Raw genomic sequence first — 17238 nt, 5'->3', positions numbered from 1 at the left:
TAGGTGGGAGGGCAGCACATTCATTTTAACGTGCCATCCAATTACATTAAGATAAGCGAGCCCTGGGGGCCGCTTACATGTAGAATAAGGAGCCCTCAAGGAATGACGTGCCAAGTGTCATACTGTATGGGAACAACCCGACAATTAATGTCTTCAAACAATAGGTAGATAAATATAGAAAAAGAGAAATGACCAAGTAGTTCTATTCTGAAAAATAACAATAAGCATGGAATTGGTAAGCTGCTACACACTGCTGTCCATGTCACTATGGGAGTCAATTTTAGGTATGTGTGCCTGCCCATTCTAATTTCTTGCCCTCCTTGGTCCTGTCCCTGAGCTACTTGCCTACTATATCGAAAATAAAATAAGAAATATATTTTTTTGCATTAATATCTACCCCACATCACATTGCTAATTGCATATTGTGCTTGTTTTGTAGCCTAAATACTGAAATTTGCACTTAAAACTGTCATTTTGTAACTTTTGAAAATGCCACTAAAAACTTGGCTGTGTCAGTAAATTTTGGGTGTTGTGTCAGAAAATCTGGTAGGTTGGCAACACTGTTTAGCAGCATGTCTTTCCCTGCCTCTGTCCACAGCCCCGGTTTCGCTAGGTTGGGTTAGAAAGAATGTGGTTGGCCTTAGCAGTGGTCAATCACAGCTCTCTTTCCCCTGGACCCTCATCTCAGCATTAGACCAGCATCGATCTCCCACCCAGGCGAGCTGAGGCATGTTCGGACACGAACCTGAACCAACCCAAGCTATCCCACTGGGAAAATGTTAGAGCCGACAGCTAATCTTAGGTGGTGGAAGCATTCCCTACCCCACAGTCACTTGTTTGCATACACGTGCATTAGCATTATCCAGGGACAACACCAGGTGAGTGGTTGGGGGTGCCAGTAGCCAGTGCAAATGCCCCCATTATATTAAAGGCTAGGTTTAACTTTAGGAACACAGCAAACAAGAAGGAACCCCTTATGTCACTTTAAGGGCAGTAGATAGAGAAAGCGTAACCAAAGTTTATAAGAACTTTAGTAATACATTACACCTGTATTTAGGGTGTAATGTAATATGCTCCCCATCAACTGCCTCCCACCACCAGAGCCTCCTCTGTGACAGCAGGTCCAGTTAATGTGTGTTTGAGCATTGGGGTGCACACCCTAATGCAAAGCCCATGCACATCTACGGGGTAGGGAATGCTTCCACCACCCATGATTAGCTGTCAGCTCTTACAGTTTCCCAGAAGGATAGCTTGGGTTGGTTAAGATTAGTGTTCAAAGACACCTCAGTTCACCTGGGTTGGAGATCGCGCTGGGGGGCATGGAATGACTTTGCTGCCTATGATTGACTGTCAGGTTTTACAGCTTCCCAGCAAGATAGCTTGTGCGGGTTCGACTGTGAACGCACACATCCTGCTACACTGGATGGATCTTTGCTGCAGCTGCAAGTGACAGTAATAGCTGCGGCATAGACATGGAACAACGTTTCCCCATTTTTTGCAATGTCCGAGGGCACAGTTTTGATGTGCTGATTTAGTGAGAATTGTACTGCATAGATCTTCCTTAGAGTAAGGTGACCAGATTTTTAAAATGAAATCCGGGGACATATTATTATTTTATTACTAGTAATGGCGGGAATCAAAAACTCTCTGCCCGTCGCCGCCACCGCCCGCCTCACATCCTGCCAAGTCTTAGGCTGCATTCACACCTAGGCGTAGGCGTTACAGGCGTTTTTACGCGCGTTTTTTTCGCGCGTTTTGGTGCGCGTTTGCGCGCGTTTGTGCGCGTTTGCGCGCGTTTGCGCAGAGCGACGTCCAGCGTTTTTTTTTTTTTTTTTGACCAATAGTAAAATAGATCACCTCTGTCATCATTTGTTGCTATGTGAAAGGTTTTTTTTTCCTCTTCCTGGGTGATAATTCCTCTTCCGGGTCATCCTTGTGCTTCTGACTCCATTGTGAAAATGAGTGATGACGAGATGGCTTTGTTCATGGCAGCAGCCACTGCTAGCCAATATCTTATAAACGAGAGGCAGAGAAAAAGGAAGAGGCAACGCAGATTTTGGATACACCCCGTCATTGCTGATCGGGAAGAAAGAGGGCAATTTTGGGTGATGTACCAAGACCTCCGTGACCATGAAGACAAATTTCTGGACTACACCAGAATGTCCATAAAAAGGTTAGTAAAAAATGTTCTGGAATCATTTATTTTTTACATTGTACCATTTGGGTTGCCACCTTTTCTTCAAGTCAAACATGTACACTTCTGCGGTGCACAACTATTTTTTTTAATACTATGAACTATACATATATTTTGTTAGTATTTTACATTTCTAATCATATGAATATAATAAAAATAGTCCCCTTTCCATTGTAGTGCACAGAGTTCCCCCTTTACATTAGAGTCCACAGAGTTCCCCCTTTACATTAGAGTCCACAAAGTTCCCCCTTTACATTACAGTGCACAGAGTCCCCCTTTACATTACAGTGCACAGAGTCCCCCTTTACATTACAGTGCACAGAGTCCCCCTTTACATTACAGTGCACAGAGTCCCCCTTTACATTACAGTGCACAGAGTCCCCCTTTACATTACAGTGCACAGAGTCCCCCTTTACATTACAGTGCACAGAGTCCCCCTTTACATTACAGTGCACAGAGTCCCCCTTTACATCACAGTCACCCTTTTGCATATCAACTCCCAGATTTCCCTTTCACTGTATGGGTTAACCAACATAATCTGATTGAAGCGAGACCTCAAGATACTCAGACATAAGGGATGCTCTGTGAACCATGATCTAAGGGGGAAACCGAGATCTCTGATGTACGGAGAGGACTCCAATGTGAGAACTCTGATTTATCCTAGTGTACTCACCAAGAGGCAGGATAGAGAAAGGGGGGGGGGTGCTTCTGTCAGACAGCGATGGAGGGTGAGCTCACTCACCCCTTGGCAGATAGCACATCTCATCCTGGTATATCTGTGGCTGCTGGGTTGTAAGTTTTCATCCCCTGCAGCCATTAACCCTGCCGGAAATCCATATTCTGGTCAGAAAAATCTGTCAGAGTGTCAGGCAGTCTGAAACCCGGACACATGATTCCAAACCCGAACTGTTCTGGCGAATCCCGGAAAGGTGGCAACCCTAGTACCATTCCATTGCCAATTTTAAATTTCATTTTCCTTTACAGCTTTGATGAGTTGCTGGAATTGTTGATCAACAGATTGCAGAGGATGGACACCTACTTCCGCAACTGTATCCCCCCTGTGGAGCGACTTATCATAACACTGAGGTAATTTTTATTTAGCGCTTTGAATGTAATACACTCTATTATATATATATATATATATATATATATATGTGTAATAAAAACCAAACAAAAATTCTGTAGGAACAAAATTATTTTAATATTTTAATCAACCAAAACATTGGGTCTTTTTTTTTTATTAGGAAAATATACACAAAGTGCCTACCTATATGTTTCATACATATTCCTTATTTACAATTGATGTAAATTTGGGGAGGAGTCCTCTTCCCCGTGCGGTGACATGGCGACCGACAGTGCGTGGGCAAAAGGGGGCCAAGTGGAGGTGGTGCTGTCTTCCCCTGACCAATTGGAAGGTGGTGTTGCTTGTGGTGGTGGTGGTGTTCGTGTTGGGGCATTCCTGAAAGTCGATTGTCTCGGTCGATGTGGGTAATGTGATGTAGGTGTAGTCGTTAACGCAGGGTAAGTAGAAGGTGGTGGGTGGTAAGAAGAAAGTGTTGTAGGAGGCAGAGTACTGTATGTGACAGGTGGTGTTGAGAGATGAGGAAAAGGAGAATGAGGGTGGTAAGAAGAAGGTTGTGTATAAGGAAAAGGATTCAGAGAAGTGTGAGTGGAAGGTGTTGGCACAGGAGGTAAATGAGATAGAGTGGTGGTCAAAGGATGGTGAGCAGAAGTCGGTGGTGGTGTTGGTCGAGGAGGTTGGTCGGAAAGCTGTGGTCCTGTCCAAAGGGTAACGGGTGGTGGGGAGAAATGGGTCGTGGGTGGTGTTGGGACATGCTCGGTCCGTTTATTGGCATATGGGCCATAGGGTGGTGGTGGTTCTGATAAATCGTCAGCTTCTGTCGGGGGTATAAATGTCGAGATGTATCTAGCCGTACAGGACAGCACCACCGCTTGCAGATTTGGGGGAACTTTATCGATTAGTTCCCCCAGACATTTTGCTACATTTTGGCCATATGATCTATTGCTCATCCGGTCAGACATGTTTGTCATAATGTCCAACATACGATCCAGGGCTGGATCCGGAGCAGGAGCCCTCCTACGCAGAGCACGCGGAGGTCCAATATGCGCGATGTTAACTGGGGACTGCTCTGCAAGTGGTCTCGTCGCATTAGAATTTGATGCCTCGGAGTGCTGCGGTTCCGGCTCCAGAGTAGCCATCGCTTGATCCCCCAATGCCACGCTCTCTCTGTCCCCTCTCTCTGCCACGCTCTCTCTGTCTACTACAGCTGTGGCAGCCTCGTCCCAGCAGCTTTCAGTACTGAAAAAAGAAATCATGTATTCAAAAATAATTTTAAACATTTGGTTTACCGAGCAAAGTACAGATAATGGTTTACCTCCCCAAATCCAGCACCGGTCTCAGAAACTCCAATTCCTTTGCGTGAACGTATTCTTTTACCGAACATGCTCCACTCCCACTTCGCCGCTGCTCCCGCTGTGCCTTCAGCTGGCGAGCGTAGGCGTCCCGTATACTCTTCCATTTGAGTTTTAGAATTTTCACTGTAAAAAATAAAATAAAATAATATATATTATTTTCTTTGTAGGTATCTATCAACTGGACAATCGATTGCAAGTCTGCATTACTCGTTTCGTATTGGAAGATCTACTGCCAGTTATATAATTCGGGACACCTGCAGTGCCATTTGGGAAGTCCTGAAACCCATTGTGTTTAAAAAACCGGCAGCAGAGGACTGGGAAAAAATTTCCCAAGTATTCTGGGAACGCTGTAACTTTCCGAATTGTCTAGGAGCGATCGATGGGAAACACATCAGGATTGTTAAGCCCATGGCTAGTGGGAGCCAGTATTTCAATTATAAGAAATACTTTTCATTCGTCTTAATGGCTGTGGCTGATGCCAATTATTGCTTTACCTATATTGACATTGGTTCCTATGGAAGTAGTGCAGACTCAGCGATTTTTGGGAACTCCTCTTTTGGGCAATTACTTCGAACAGATGGTCTGGACCTTCCACAAAATAGTCCACTCCCGGGCACAAACGGCCCTCCCCTACCAAGTGTCTTTGTGGGTGATGAGGCTTTTGCTCTGAACACACACCTACTTCGGCCTTATTCAGGACATAATCTGAACGAAGACAAACGCATATTCAACTACCGGCTTAGCAGAGCACGCCGCGTAGTTGAGTGTGCTTTTGGAATTTTGGCGAACAAGTGGAGGGTTCTCCACACACCGATTGTCCTCAACATGCAAAATGCCATTAGTGCTGTAGAAGCAGCGTGTGCCTTGCACAATTTTGTCAGGCAGCGCGATGGTCTAGATTACGAGGAGCCAGTCCATGAGACTCTGGAAAGAGCTCATTGGACTGGTGTACGTGGGAACACACAGGGGACACATGTCCGTGAACAGTATGCGGCATACTTTGTCTCTCCTGAAGGGCAGGTCCCTTGGCAGCTCAATTCCATTTAATTTATTGAACTTTTCAACTTTTGACACGCTTATTTTGTGAAATATAATCTTTACTATGCTGTTTTGTGGAAAAAAAATAAAAAATGATTCATGTTTTAAGAAGTCTCATTCTAATTTTATTTTGATACAGTTTTATCATTGGGTTCAATAGCCCTATCATATTGTGTGCCATTTTATATTAGTGACATTCTATCAATTGTAAACTTAGTTTATGTATTTATTCTGTGGTCTAATAAAGGGCCTGTAAGTGACCGCCTAGACGTGGGTTGGGGGTCCGATCAGGACCCCCAGGGTACATCCGGGGGTTAAGTGGCTCTATATGTGTCCCCCTGCGTGTCACTTTCTCCTCCTGTGTAAACACAGGAAGAGGGAAGTGATGACACTGACACCAGTACACGTAGGCACAATCCCCTTTTGGATCTCCAATCCACTCCCCCATCCCCTTGTCACAGTATCAATGAATGCAGTGAACATATATTTACTGATCACTGCAGGCAGTTTAGTGTAAGGTCCTGTGTAGCCCCCGTCCCCACCTGACGCTGTAGTCGCTAGGTCGATTGAATTTTTTTTTTTTTTAGATTAAAGATGTGTAAAATAATATTTTTTTTGAAAAATGACACTACATTTTTGGATTATTAAAAATCACAGAGGGGATCAAATATCACCATTAATAAGCTCTATTTGTGGGAAGAAGAGAACGCAATTTATGTTTATAAGCCATGTCGCATGACCGCACAATAGTCATATTTGTAAAGACACATTTTTAAACTTAACAGCATATTGGTACGGTAATAAATGCCTACTGTAACGACAAACAATCATTCCATTATTTCATTAGTGGCATTTTGTATTTCTGTTATGTTTTTTGATAGAGTTTACCTTTGCTATCATGGGACTTATTTATCCGTGCCCAGTTCTCATAGATTTGGCTCCCAATTGAACACCAAGCGTCCCAACGGGTGGTCCTCATTTTGTAGCCCAGTGCCCTGCTGTCATAAAGACAGGGGTGCTCCTTCACCATCCTGATGAAATTTTCAGGCTCCAGCATGGAAAGGGTTCTATCAAATTCGGCCTCCATTGATAAAATGGTGATTTCACAAGTTCCTGTAAAAAAATATGTCATTTCCTGTTTTGTTTTGGAGCTGTATGGGCGTCAAAACGCGCGTAAAAACGATTGCTGTCGCGCGATACGCTCAATTCGCGCGTTTCCCATTACTTTCTATGGTAAAAAAAAACGCTCGAAAACGCCTATGTCGCGCGATTCGCGCGACAAAAAAAGGTCCGGGACTAGTTTGAGCTTCGCGCGACAGGCGTTCAGGCGTTCAGGCGTTCAGGTGTGAACAGGCACCATAGGAAACAATGTTAAATCTGCCCTCCCGCGTTCGTGAGCAGTGCGTTTCAGGCGTAAAAACGCCTAGGTGTGAATGGGGCCTTACTCTCTGTGCCCTGGCTACTACTGGGTGGGGAGCGGAGGAAAATCACTCCGCCAGGGAAGGCAAGGAGATAAGCAGGCAGACGGCTGGCCGGGACTTGAGCCAAGCTAGAAGGACATGCGAGTGGAGATGAATGGACATGCGCCCGAAACTTAAGAAATATTCGCTCCACCCAGCACATGGTCATCAGAGAGGGGCACAGATAATGGAAAAAAATAGCTAGTAGGAGTGGCGGAGCGGGGGGGTGTAATTCTTAATTTTTTGTTATTAATTGTGCACCAACTGTCTGAAATTTCCCCAGCCCCTGTTCAAATCCAATCCGGGACAAAACCGGGGACAGAATTGGTCCGGGGACAGCATCCTTAATCTGGGGACTGTCCCCTGAAACCGGGGATGTCTGGTCACCCTAGTGTAATTCTTAATTTTTTGTTATTAATTGTGCACCAACTGTCTGAAATTTCCCCAGCCCCTGTTCAAATCCAATCCGGGACAAAACCGGGGACAGAATTGGTCCGGGGACAGCGTCCTAAATCCGGGGACTGTCCCCTGAAACCGGGGATGTCTGGTCACCCTACCTTAGAGGGCAACAAATGCTTTGACTATCCTGACTTTACATATTGATAAGGCTGCACATGGGAAATTGGATCTATCAGAAAAAAAAAGTATTACTTATACTGTATGCTCTTTCTGCCGGTGGCGGAATTTTCATGGTCGCAACAGTCGCAGTTGCAACTGGGCCCTGTCAGTCCAGGGGGCCCGTCACCTGTCCGTGTATGAGGAGCTGTGAATGGCCCACCTGATACTTGTCGTCACTACTGTGTGCGGTGAGCACTGCCTGGCGTGCTTTTCGTTCGGCCGCGGGACACACACACAGAGACATTGCAGAGGGCAGGGCAGCTGAGACAGCACTCACTGACTGACTGAGATTGTGGACTGCCCCGCCTCTCCGCCTATCCAGAGACGCAGACATGTAGGGAGGCGGGGAGGACTCAGGCTCACCAAATGAGCGAAGGACGGGGGAGGAGCGCTCCAGGCAGCGGGAGAAGGCACACAGTGAAGCGTGGACTAGAGTACCTATCCTGTGTCTACCGAGTCCCAGAGCACATGAGGCAAAGCATCCTGGCGGGAGAAGGTCTGGCACAGTGAAGGTGACTCAGTCAGAGTGAGTGACCCACAGAGCAACAGCAGATCGACGGTAAGTCAATTAAGTGACAGAGCTGCTCAGCAATTGATGCCAACCTCCACCACCTGTGCCTCTTACTGATCCCATTCCCCCACCACTGATCTCATCATCCCTATCCCCCCCATTACTTTTACAACAGAGGTGATGGGGGGATAGGGATGAGATCAGTGGTGGGGGGATGGGATCAGTAAGAGGCACAGGTGGTGGTTGGAGCGGATGGCACCACCACTGCCAACCCCCCTCAAGTACCACCGCTGCCACCCCCCTCAAGTACCACCGGTGGTACTTGAGGGGGGGTGGTAGCGGTGATACTTGAGGGAGGTGGCAGAGGTGGTACTTGAGGGGGGTGGCTGCGGTGGCCGTGGTGGTGCCATCCTCTCCCACCACCACCTGTGCCTCTTACTGATCCCATCCCCCCCAACGGCCCCACCACTGATCTCATCCCTATCCCACTATTACTTCTACAACAGAGGTGGGGGTAGGGATGTGATCAGTGGTGGGGGCATGGGATCAGTAAGAGGCACAGGTGGTGGTGGGAGAGGATAGCACCATCACTGCCGCTGCAGCCACCCCCCCCTTTTACTTTGTTGTACAGTGTAGAAAAATTAAGTATCAAAATCAGGCTTTTTGGGGGGGGGGCTGCCTTCATGATATCTTGCACCGGGGCCCTGAAGTCTCTAGTTACGCCACTGCCTTCTGCTATAGCTAACATCATGGCAGTTTTGAGGCTCATTGCTCATCCTTCTTGTGCTATTAGCTCATCTATGGACAGACATGCTCATGTTGTCCCTGTTTTTTATTTATGGTATTTCTCTGTGGGTTGCAATTTCACCATCCAGATCAGTCCAAGATCACGTTTCACCTGCAAGTGACCCTGAAGCCAGATGTAAAAATGTAAAAGTTGTGTAAAATAAATTGGTGTAGATTCAGAGTGTACATTTTTTTTCTTCAGGCTCTATCCTTCACCCTGCACAGGATACCTGGGAAAGGAAATTAATATGAATATAATGGTTAGCATACAGAATATTAATGTAAAACTAAGAATGAGATGGACACGATGTGCAGACCATGGTATCCGTATTTAGAAATTGCTTTTGATTTAAATGAACAACAATGAGATGAAAGGACACTTCAGGTTGCTTATAAATTTGGAATAGCAGCTCCACTGTATTACAGGCAGTCATGACTTGCAAAGGTTACGATTGTTTAAATTATATTCTAACTCGAAAGACTAACCTCCAACAGTGCTTACAAAATTTGTTATGCATAATAACTTTCAAAGCAGTCATTATGAAATGTCATAAGATTGTTTTTTTAATCGTAACTTTGTAGTTCCCCCCAAGAAGAAGTGGTGAAGTAAAGTGGCCCCTACAGCCTTTTAAAGTGCACCTCCCAAAAGTGTTTAAACTATTATTTCATCACCCAGAGGATCAAGTACATATAGCGCTTGCACTTTTTAATCAGTGGCCTGTTTGTGGATTAAAAGAGAAGTGTGGAATAAAATAAGTACAAATAAATAATACTAACCTATGTGGCTGCAACATTGATCCCATGCTGCAGCTGTCCCCCGCCATCTCTAATACCAAAAACTGAGTGATCCCATGACCACTGATCGCTCAGTTCTCAGTCTTTAGTGAATAGAGAGCAGTGACTGTAGTGATCACTGGAGTGGTCACTGGAGCGCTGGGCTGTGGGGGCAGGAGTGGCTGGCTCTCAGCGGCACACTAAAAGGCTGAGCCAGCTACTGGTCAGGCATCTTACAGAGCCTGGACCAGCTCTGATACATCAGCAGACTTTAGTCCTCCCCATTTGGAAATAAATTTGCAGGAATTCCTGTGGTGGAAGATACAGCCATCACTGAGGCCCTGTCCCCTTTCCAAGCTGACTGTTTTTTATTTTTGTCAGAAACCATGAATCAGACCGAGACAGAAGTACAGTTAAATCACACTTGTTTAATAATAAAAAGGTAAGCGTAGTCAAAACATAGCCAGAGTTCAGTAACGGATCGGGTAGTCGGCCAAGCCAATTTCCAAGAGCCAGCGATAAAGGTAGCAAGCAGGATCTGTAGCCAGAGGGAACGTCATTCAAGCAGGTCTTCAACAGAAACGCAGGAGAAAGTCTCTTGTGATGTTAACACAGGCGAAGGCAAAGAGCAAATGAACTGGAAGGCTTTTAGTAGGCAGAGCTGATGAGCAGGATCATCAACAGGTGGATCACTGTGGAGAGATTGGAGCTGGCAATTAGTTGAAAGCTGAACTGCCAGCACAGAGAAGGAAGGGCTGAGCCCAGCCCTGACCATTTTGAAGTGAACAATCAGTGCTGGCTTCATAGTGCTTATTGTTCATTCATAATAGTAAAAGATTACCCAGTTCTGTAGGCGCTGTGTGATTTATCTGCAGCTGCCTGTAACTACACAACCCTGGCAGATGGATTACACAGCGCTGAGTGATCTTTTATATTTATAAATGAACAGTAAAAGCTGTGGGGCTAGTGCCACCTATGGCACCACAGTGCTGTCTTTTCATTTCTTAGAGATGGAAGATTACTCAGTGCTGCGGTGCTATGGGATCCATTGATGGAGGATGTGTATCCTGTAGGCTGTTTGATCTATTGTTGCCAATGTTGCATGCACTTGGTCCCCTAAGAGATTAAATAAAACTTTAAACTTGGTTCTGAGCATTCTTCTTTAATGCATGTACAAATTCCTTAATATGTGGTAAAAGAGCTTTCAAACAAGCCATCAATGACCTCTCTAGCTGTATGTATTATGAAGTCATTAATTCTCAAATATCGTAACAAAGGCCGTAAAGTCAAGTTTCGGTTTTTAGCAGCTTAGAAACACCTACTGCCATTGTTCACTCTATATGTATATAGCTGTTTTATTGCCTCTGTTGTGATTACTTTCTCCACATTCCAACCAATAAGGTGGATTTAAAGTGCTTGTACTAGGGATTCACCCATATCGCTTTTTCTCGGCGCATAAGAGTACCGATAATTTTGGTCAAGTATTTGATCATACAGAGTACCAATACATTTGTGATGTGATATGAGCCCATACAAAATGAATGGATTCAAATCACACTGCAAAGAATCATATGCGATTTAAACCCAGGCTAAAATCCCTATGACAAGCCTGTGTTCACACAGGAGCCGTGCAGAAAACCGCATGTGATTTAGATGGGTATCGAATTGCATTCTTGTTCAAATCGCATGCAATTCTTTGCAGTGCGATTTGAGCCTATTCATTTTGTATGGACTCAAATCGCACCGAAGGGTTATCGGTTTTGGTATCGGAGCATTTTCACGAGTGCGAGTACTCGTGAAAATAGTACAAAACTGATTATATCGCACACATTCAAGAATAACATTTATCCTAAAGTGAAAACCTGACATTCCTTACTTTATCCAAAATGGAAAAAAATCGGTTTCCTATATTTCTAGTTTAGATGAAAAATACAATATAGATGTGCAGTACCCTGCAGTGTTATAAACTATATTTATGAGGACTGAATGTGTTCCATAACTTTAATCCTCGACATTTCCTGCGCGCCTTCACGTACTTAATGTTTGAGACATTGCAATGTGTCATCTGATAGCAAGCACAAGGAGAAGGGGGTTTTGGTCAAGACACACACACAGACACATAATTATTTTATTTCAACAAATATAACAATGTTGGCATTGGTAACATATAGAAATACATATGTTTTTTATATTGAAGCAACGTCTGCTGTTCCAGTTCAGGTAAGATAAATAATTATTTTCACCATATAAATTGCTATTTTCACTTCTTCACTGTTCGACCTGCTTTATAGTTTGAGAAAACTTTTTTATTGATTCCCAGCAGTTATTTACCATAGCCAGAACAAAAGATTTGTTCTTTATTTATAGAATTCCACAAATCACATATCAGGCGCGACATCATAGGACACAGTAAGGGCCTTTTCACAACAGCGGACCGTATGTCCGTTTTTTCATCCATCCGTTTACGGAACATGTATACATCAGCTGACCCTCGATCTCATCGGTCCCCACTATGCTCCGATTCTGCAGACGGAGGAAAATTCAATTTTTCCATCCATCTGCAGAGCAGATCGGATGAACACGGACAGACGGTCCGTGTTCATCCGATCCCCCCATAGGGGAGAGTGGAAATCTGACAGGGCGGTCCCTGTACAATTTGCCTGCTCAGTGTGCCGGGATCAACAGATCGATCCCCGCTGAGCAAGCGGATAAGAAAGGTACGGATCCTCACAGGATCTGTACGTCTGAAAGGGGCCTAAGTATAACAGTACAATGTTTCTGACATTATCACTTGTCCAGCAGGATGGTGCCTAGAAATGTTGTCAGTTTGGTAAACCTATCTGTTTGAATAGTGGCTGTATTTTAAAGGCTAGTGCCGCGTACATACGATTGGAAAGAAAAGTTAAATGTGAGCTTTTGGTCGGAAATTCCGACCGTGTGTAGGCTCCATTGGACTTTTTCTGTCGGAATTTCCGACAAGAAAAGTTCTGGTCAGAAATTCCCATCGTCTGTATGCAATTTCCGACGTGCAAAAAAACACACATGCTCGGAATCATTGAAATTTCTCAGCTCATTGTAGTGTTGTATGTCACCGCGTTCTTGACGGTCGAAATTTTGTGTGACTGTGTGTATGCAACACAAGTTTGAGCCAACATTCGGTCGGAAAAAAATCCACGGTTTTCTTGTCGGAATTTCCGATCGTGTGTACGCCGCATAAGTTTACCTTTTCCAGAAAATAGTCTATACAGTCAATGGGTTCCAGCATTTGTAAAACCTGTACAGCCACAAAGCCTTTGCACACTAGTCTGTTCCGGCCTACGAACTGTCTCCAATTTCTTCAATCCTACCCAAGGAACTCTAAAATCTTCGATCGGATTTTCCGCAGACAAAGTGTTGGACTTTTGTCCGAAGGGTGTTGGCCAGGAATTTATTTTGCATACAAAATGACACACAATTGTCGGCCAACAAACACAAAGGTAGTTACGATCTACATGGTTTTTCAGCTCTTTAGCACCACCCTTTGGGCGCCATATGCTAATGTTGTTTTTGGTGAGCATTGCTTCTGAGCATGCGTGTTTGTACTTTGGACTTTTGTCCGACGAACTTGTGTACACATGATCGGAAAATCCGACAACAGACTGTTGTCCATGGAAATTTTTAAAGCCTGCCAACAATTGTCCGATGGAGAGTACAGACGGTCGGATATTCCGCCAACAGGCTGTCAATACACAATTCCCGTTGGGAAATCCGACGAGGCTTTAGACCCTTCTCAGAAGTGACCCAACAATACTCCCTACCACTGTCACAGGTGTTTCACTATCAAATAACCAGCTACCTCAAATTATGCTACAGTTCAGGACAAAACCTATGCCAGCGTTCATTCGTTGATATAATGCTCAAGCGGAATCAATACTCTATCTCAGAAATATACTCTAACCTTGTCACTCACGAGGCCTCCAAGTACCGCATCCTTCCTTTTAATTCCTGGGCATCCATTTTTGACATCCATGACGCCCCAGAAAAGATTCTTGCAGGATACCAAAAAATGTACTCCCTAGTGGTCTGCAAAGAATGGCAAGAAACTAAATTCAAAATCGTTCACCATTCATATATTCCATTTCGACATAGCAAAGTAGATCCCTCCCTCTCTATGTGCCCCTGGTGCAACACCTCTCGACTGTCTCTGTTTTATAGACTGTGGACTTGCCAAGCTACCTCCAACTTCTGGAACCAGGTACTTAAATAAATCAACATGATTGAACAGATGCTCCCCCCTAAAGATCCTTTGTTGTGCCTTTTTAGCTGTGATGATGTGATTGCATCTTCCTCTTCATCTATCTGTGCCTCAATCCCACATTGGGTCCATATTTGCCTTCTGATAGCTCATAGAGTCCTCATGCAGGCCTGGATTCATCCCACCCCGCCTCATATTGCCTCAGTAAAACATGTGCTACAAACCCCTAGCATTCCATATACTCAATTTGTTCTTTTGCTGCTCTATATGAGTTGAAATGTGTATTTTTTTATTAACCCTAATAATCTCTTTTCCCCTATCCGGTTAGAATGTCTACTCGCTTCCACTCCCCAGGTTGTTTCTTCGGTGCAATTTATTAGTTAGCTACTCCTCTTACATCAGATGCGCTATTATCATTTAACCATGTTTGTTCTGACTTTAGCCATCCTATCAAGGCTAATTCTACACTATTGTTATTTGTCTTGGAGCCTTCACGGTTCCATGACTTGATACGTTTATATATTTTTTATTTTATTTTTTTCCTTTTGAATAAAAATTCTTAATAAACATATTTTAAAAAAATGCATCACTGTCTGTCTGTCCACCTGCAAGGTGATTGATGTGGTCAGTCTCTGGGTGGAGGTCAAACCTAATTTGCCCCCTTAATGATCAGGCCTTTTTTTGTGATACGGCACTGACAATTGTGTGGTAGTGCGACGCTGTACCCAAACAAAATTTGTGTCCTTTTTTTACACAAATAGAGCTTTCTTTTAATGGTATTTGATCACCTCAGTATGCTATAAAAATGCACTGATTACTGTGTAAATGTCCCTAGCAGGGAAGGGATTAATACTAGGGGGCGATCCCTCATGTGTGTTTCTAACTGTGAGGGAATGGGACTGACTGGAGGAGGAGAACGATTGCAGATCTGTCTCTTCTCCCCTGTCAGAACAGGGATTTGTATGTTTACATACACAGGTCCTCTGTTCTGGCTCTCGTGTCCACTAAAGCGTCGCACGGCCACACGGCCAGTGGGCATCGCAGCCACCAGCTCGTGCACCTGCTATGGTTCTTAAAGGAGCCGATGTACAGGTACGGCGATTCGCAGAAATGAGCCGACCCGCCGCCCTATAATGACGGCCGCTGGTCAGCAAGTAGTTAAGCCAGCCAAGTCTGCAGTCTTATGCTTGTGATAGCACGTGTAATACGTGCAAGCTCTCTGATCTGAACTCTGCCTCCCTTTTGACTATGGATTGACCCCAACTATTCTGAACCTTGCCTGCCTTGTACCTGAACTGTCATTGAATGAATCACTCTGCCTGTCTGCCAACCACAAGTACCCGTTTGCTTTGCTCAGTTCGCACCTGCCTTGGCATAGTCGCCAGGCACTATAGCATTGTATATAAGACCTGGGGGAAACTATATCGGTAGTCCTGCTTACCTTATGGGAAATGTGGCTGCTATCTGTGAAGAACACAGAGGCCAACTATAGTGACTATAGTGTCTGATCACCTACATAAAGTAAACGTGACATTGGCCTTCTCTCTGAGTACAAAGGTACATAAATTAGTACTCTTTATAATCATTCCCCCCCAAAATTAAATGTAAATAAACATATGAACACTTTGAAAAAGTTCTTTAGGAACAATACTGAACAAAATACAATAAAAAATGTCCCCCAACATAACAGTGTCTCTCAATGTAAATCTATCGTCAATCGCATTGTCCAGTAATGTAAATCTATCGTCGATCACAGCATTCAGTTGTGTAAATCTCTGTTAATGGTGGCAATGTATAATTCAGTGATGTTTCCCTGCCACACTCCCAACGCTAAATGACTAACATGTTGTTTTACTGTGTTGTAAGCAACAGCGCTGTAAAACAACATATTTGATCGGTGGCATCTCCCTGGATCCCCTGCTGTTTGTTTTTTGGTTGGGACAACTGGCCAATTTGGGTCATATTGTTGCTGGTTTATGAATGGCAGAAGGGCCAAACCCACATATCAACCCTAATTTTTCTGCCTTCATCTTAATCAATTGTGGGTATAGGATTCTGTCTATAGAGGTTTTCTTTTTATTCTCTTTGTTTTTTTGTTTTTTCTGTTGGTTGAACTAAAAAGACTTCTGTCAACCTACCTATCTAAGTAACTATGTAATTACTAAGATATGCTTCCTATACAAAATTAATGATAAGATCAATTTGTCCTTGGGAGAAAGGGAGGTTAGGGTCTGTTTCACATTTTTTAAATAAAATAGAGGTCTGGAAAAGTATTGTAATGTGTTTTATAAGAAAAGGACAGTGCACCCCTCTGGAAGCCCTGGCCGTTGCATACTTGCTCAAAGCCTCTTATGCCACGTACACATGATTGTAAATTCCGTCAAGAAAACCATGGATTTTTTTCTGACGGACTTTTGGCTCAAACTTGTGTTGCATACACACGATCACACAAAATTCCAACCGTCAAGAACGCAGTGACTTACAACACTACAACGAGCTGAGAAAAATTAAGTTCAATGATTCCGAGCATGCGTTGAATTGATTAAGAGCATGCGTGTTTTTTTTGCGCGTCGGAAATTGCATACAGACGATCGGAATTTCCGACAAGAACTTTTCCCGTTGGAAAATTTGAGAACCAGCTCTCAAATTTTTGCTGTCGGAAATTCCGACAGAAAAAGTCAGATGGGGCCTACACACTGAATTTCCGACCAAAAGCTCACATCACACTTTTCTTGTCGGAGATTCCAACCGTGTGTACGCGGCATTAGACGTTTAACCTCCCTGGCGGTATGATTCTGTCTGGAATTACGTACCAAAAGCGGTACAATTATTTGCAAGGAAATTTGGTGTTTTATACTGTAGGCCTGTAATTCTTAGGAATGACTCACTTAAATCTGACCCAACAAGAATCTAATAGGCATCCCGGGTATGAAATTTTTTTAAAAACAAAATGATAAATTATAATATAATAAATAATTATAAATAATTATAACAAATAATAATATAATTCTAATAAAAACTATTCAATAATGTAATCAACTCAAAATCACTGAAATGTTCTCAGTTGCAGAATTGTCGCTGTCATTATTTTTTTTTTTATGACGAATTTCCCCACAAATCGCTATCGCACAATTCTGCAAGTGATAATAATTTATTATCGCTGTTTTCTAGCTGATCTAAAACCATT

General features: G+C 43.8%; 1 protein-coding gene across 1 annotated transcript; it reads left to right on the top strand.

Annotated features, from left to right (window-relative positions):
- Positions 1-3244: 3244 nt before the first annotated feature.
- On the top strand, positions 3245-5687 carry LOC120918501 (protein ALP1-like). The gene is made up of 2 exons (XM_040330112.1): positions 3245-3280; positions 4798-5687. The coding sequence occupies exon 2, from the start codon at positions 5039-5041 to the stop codon at positions 5675-5677; it is 639 nt and encodes a 212-aa protein (XP_040186046.1). The 5' UTR covers positions 3245-3280; positions 4798-5038; the 3' UTR covers positions 5678-5687.
- Positions 5688-17238: the final 11551 nt, after the last annotated feature.

This window comes from Rana temporaria, chromosome 1 (assembly GCF_905171775.1).
Source record: "Rana temporaria chromosome 1, aRanTem1.1, whole genome shotgun sequence".
NCBI lineage: Eukaryota > Metazoa > Chordata > Amphibia > Anura > Ranidae > Rana > Rana temporaria.
Note: the sequence above shows the minus strand (reverse complement) of the source record. Positions and strands in the feature narration are given on the sequence as shown.

Excerpts from the sequence above, each read along its gene's own strand:
- LOC120918501 (XM_040330112.1), top strand. The coding sequence starts at position 5,039 with ATGGCTAGTGGGAGCCAGTATTTCAATTATAAGAAATACTTTTCATTC.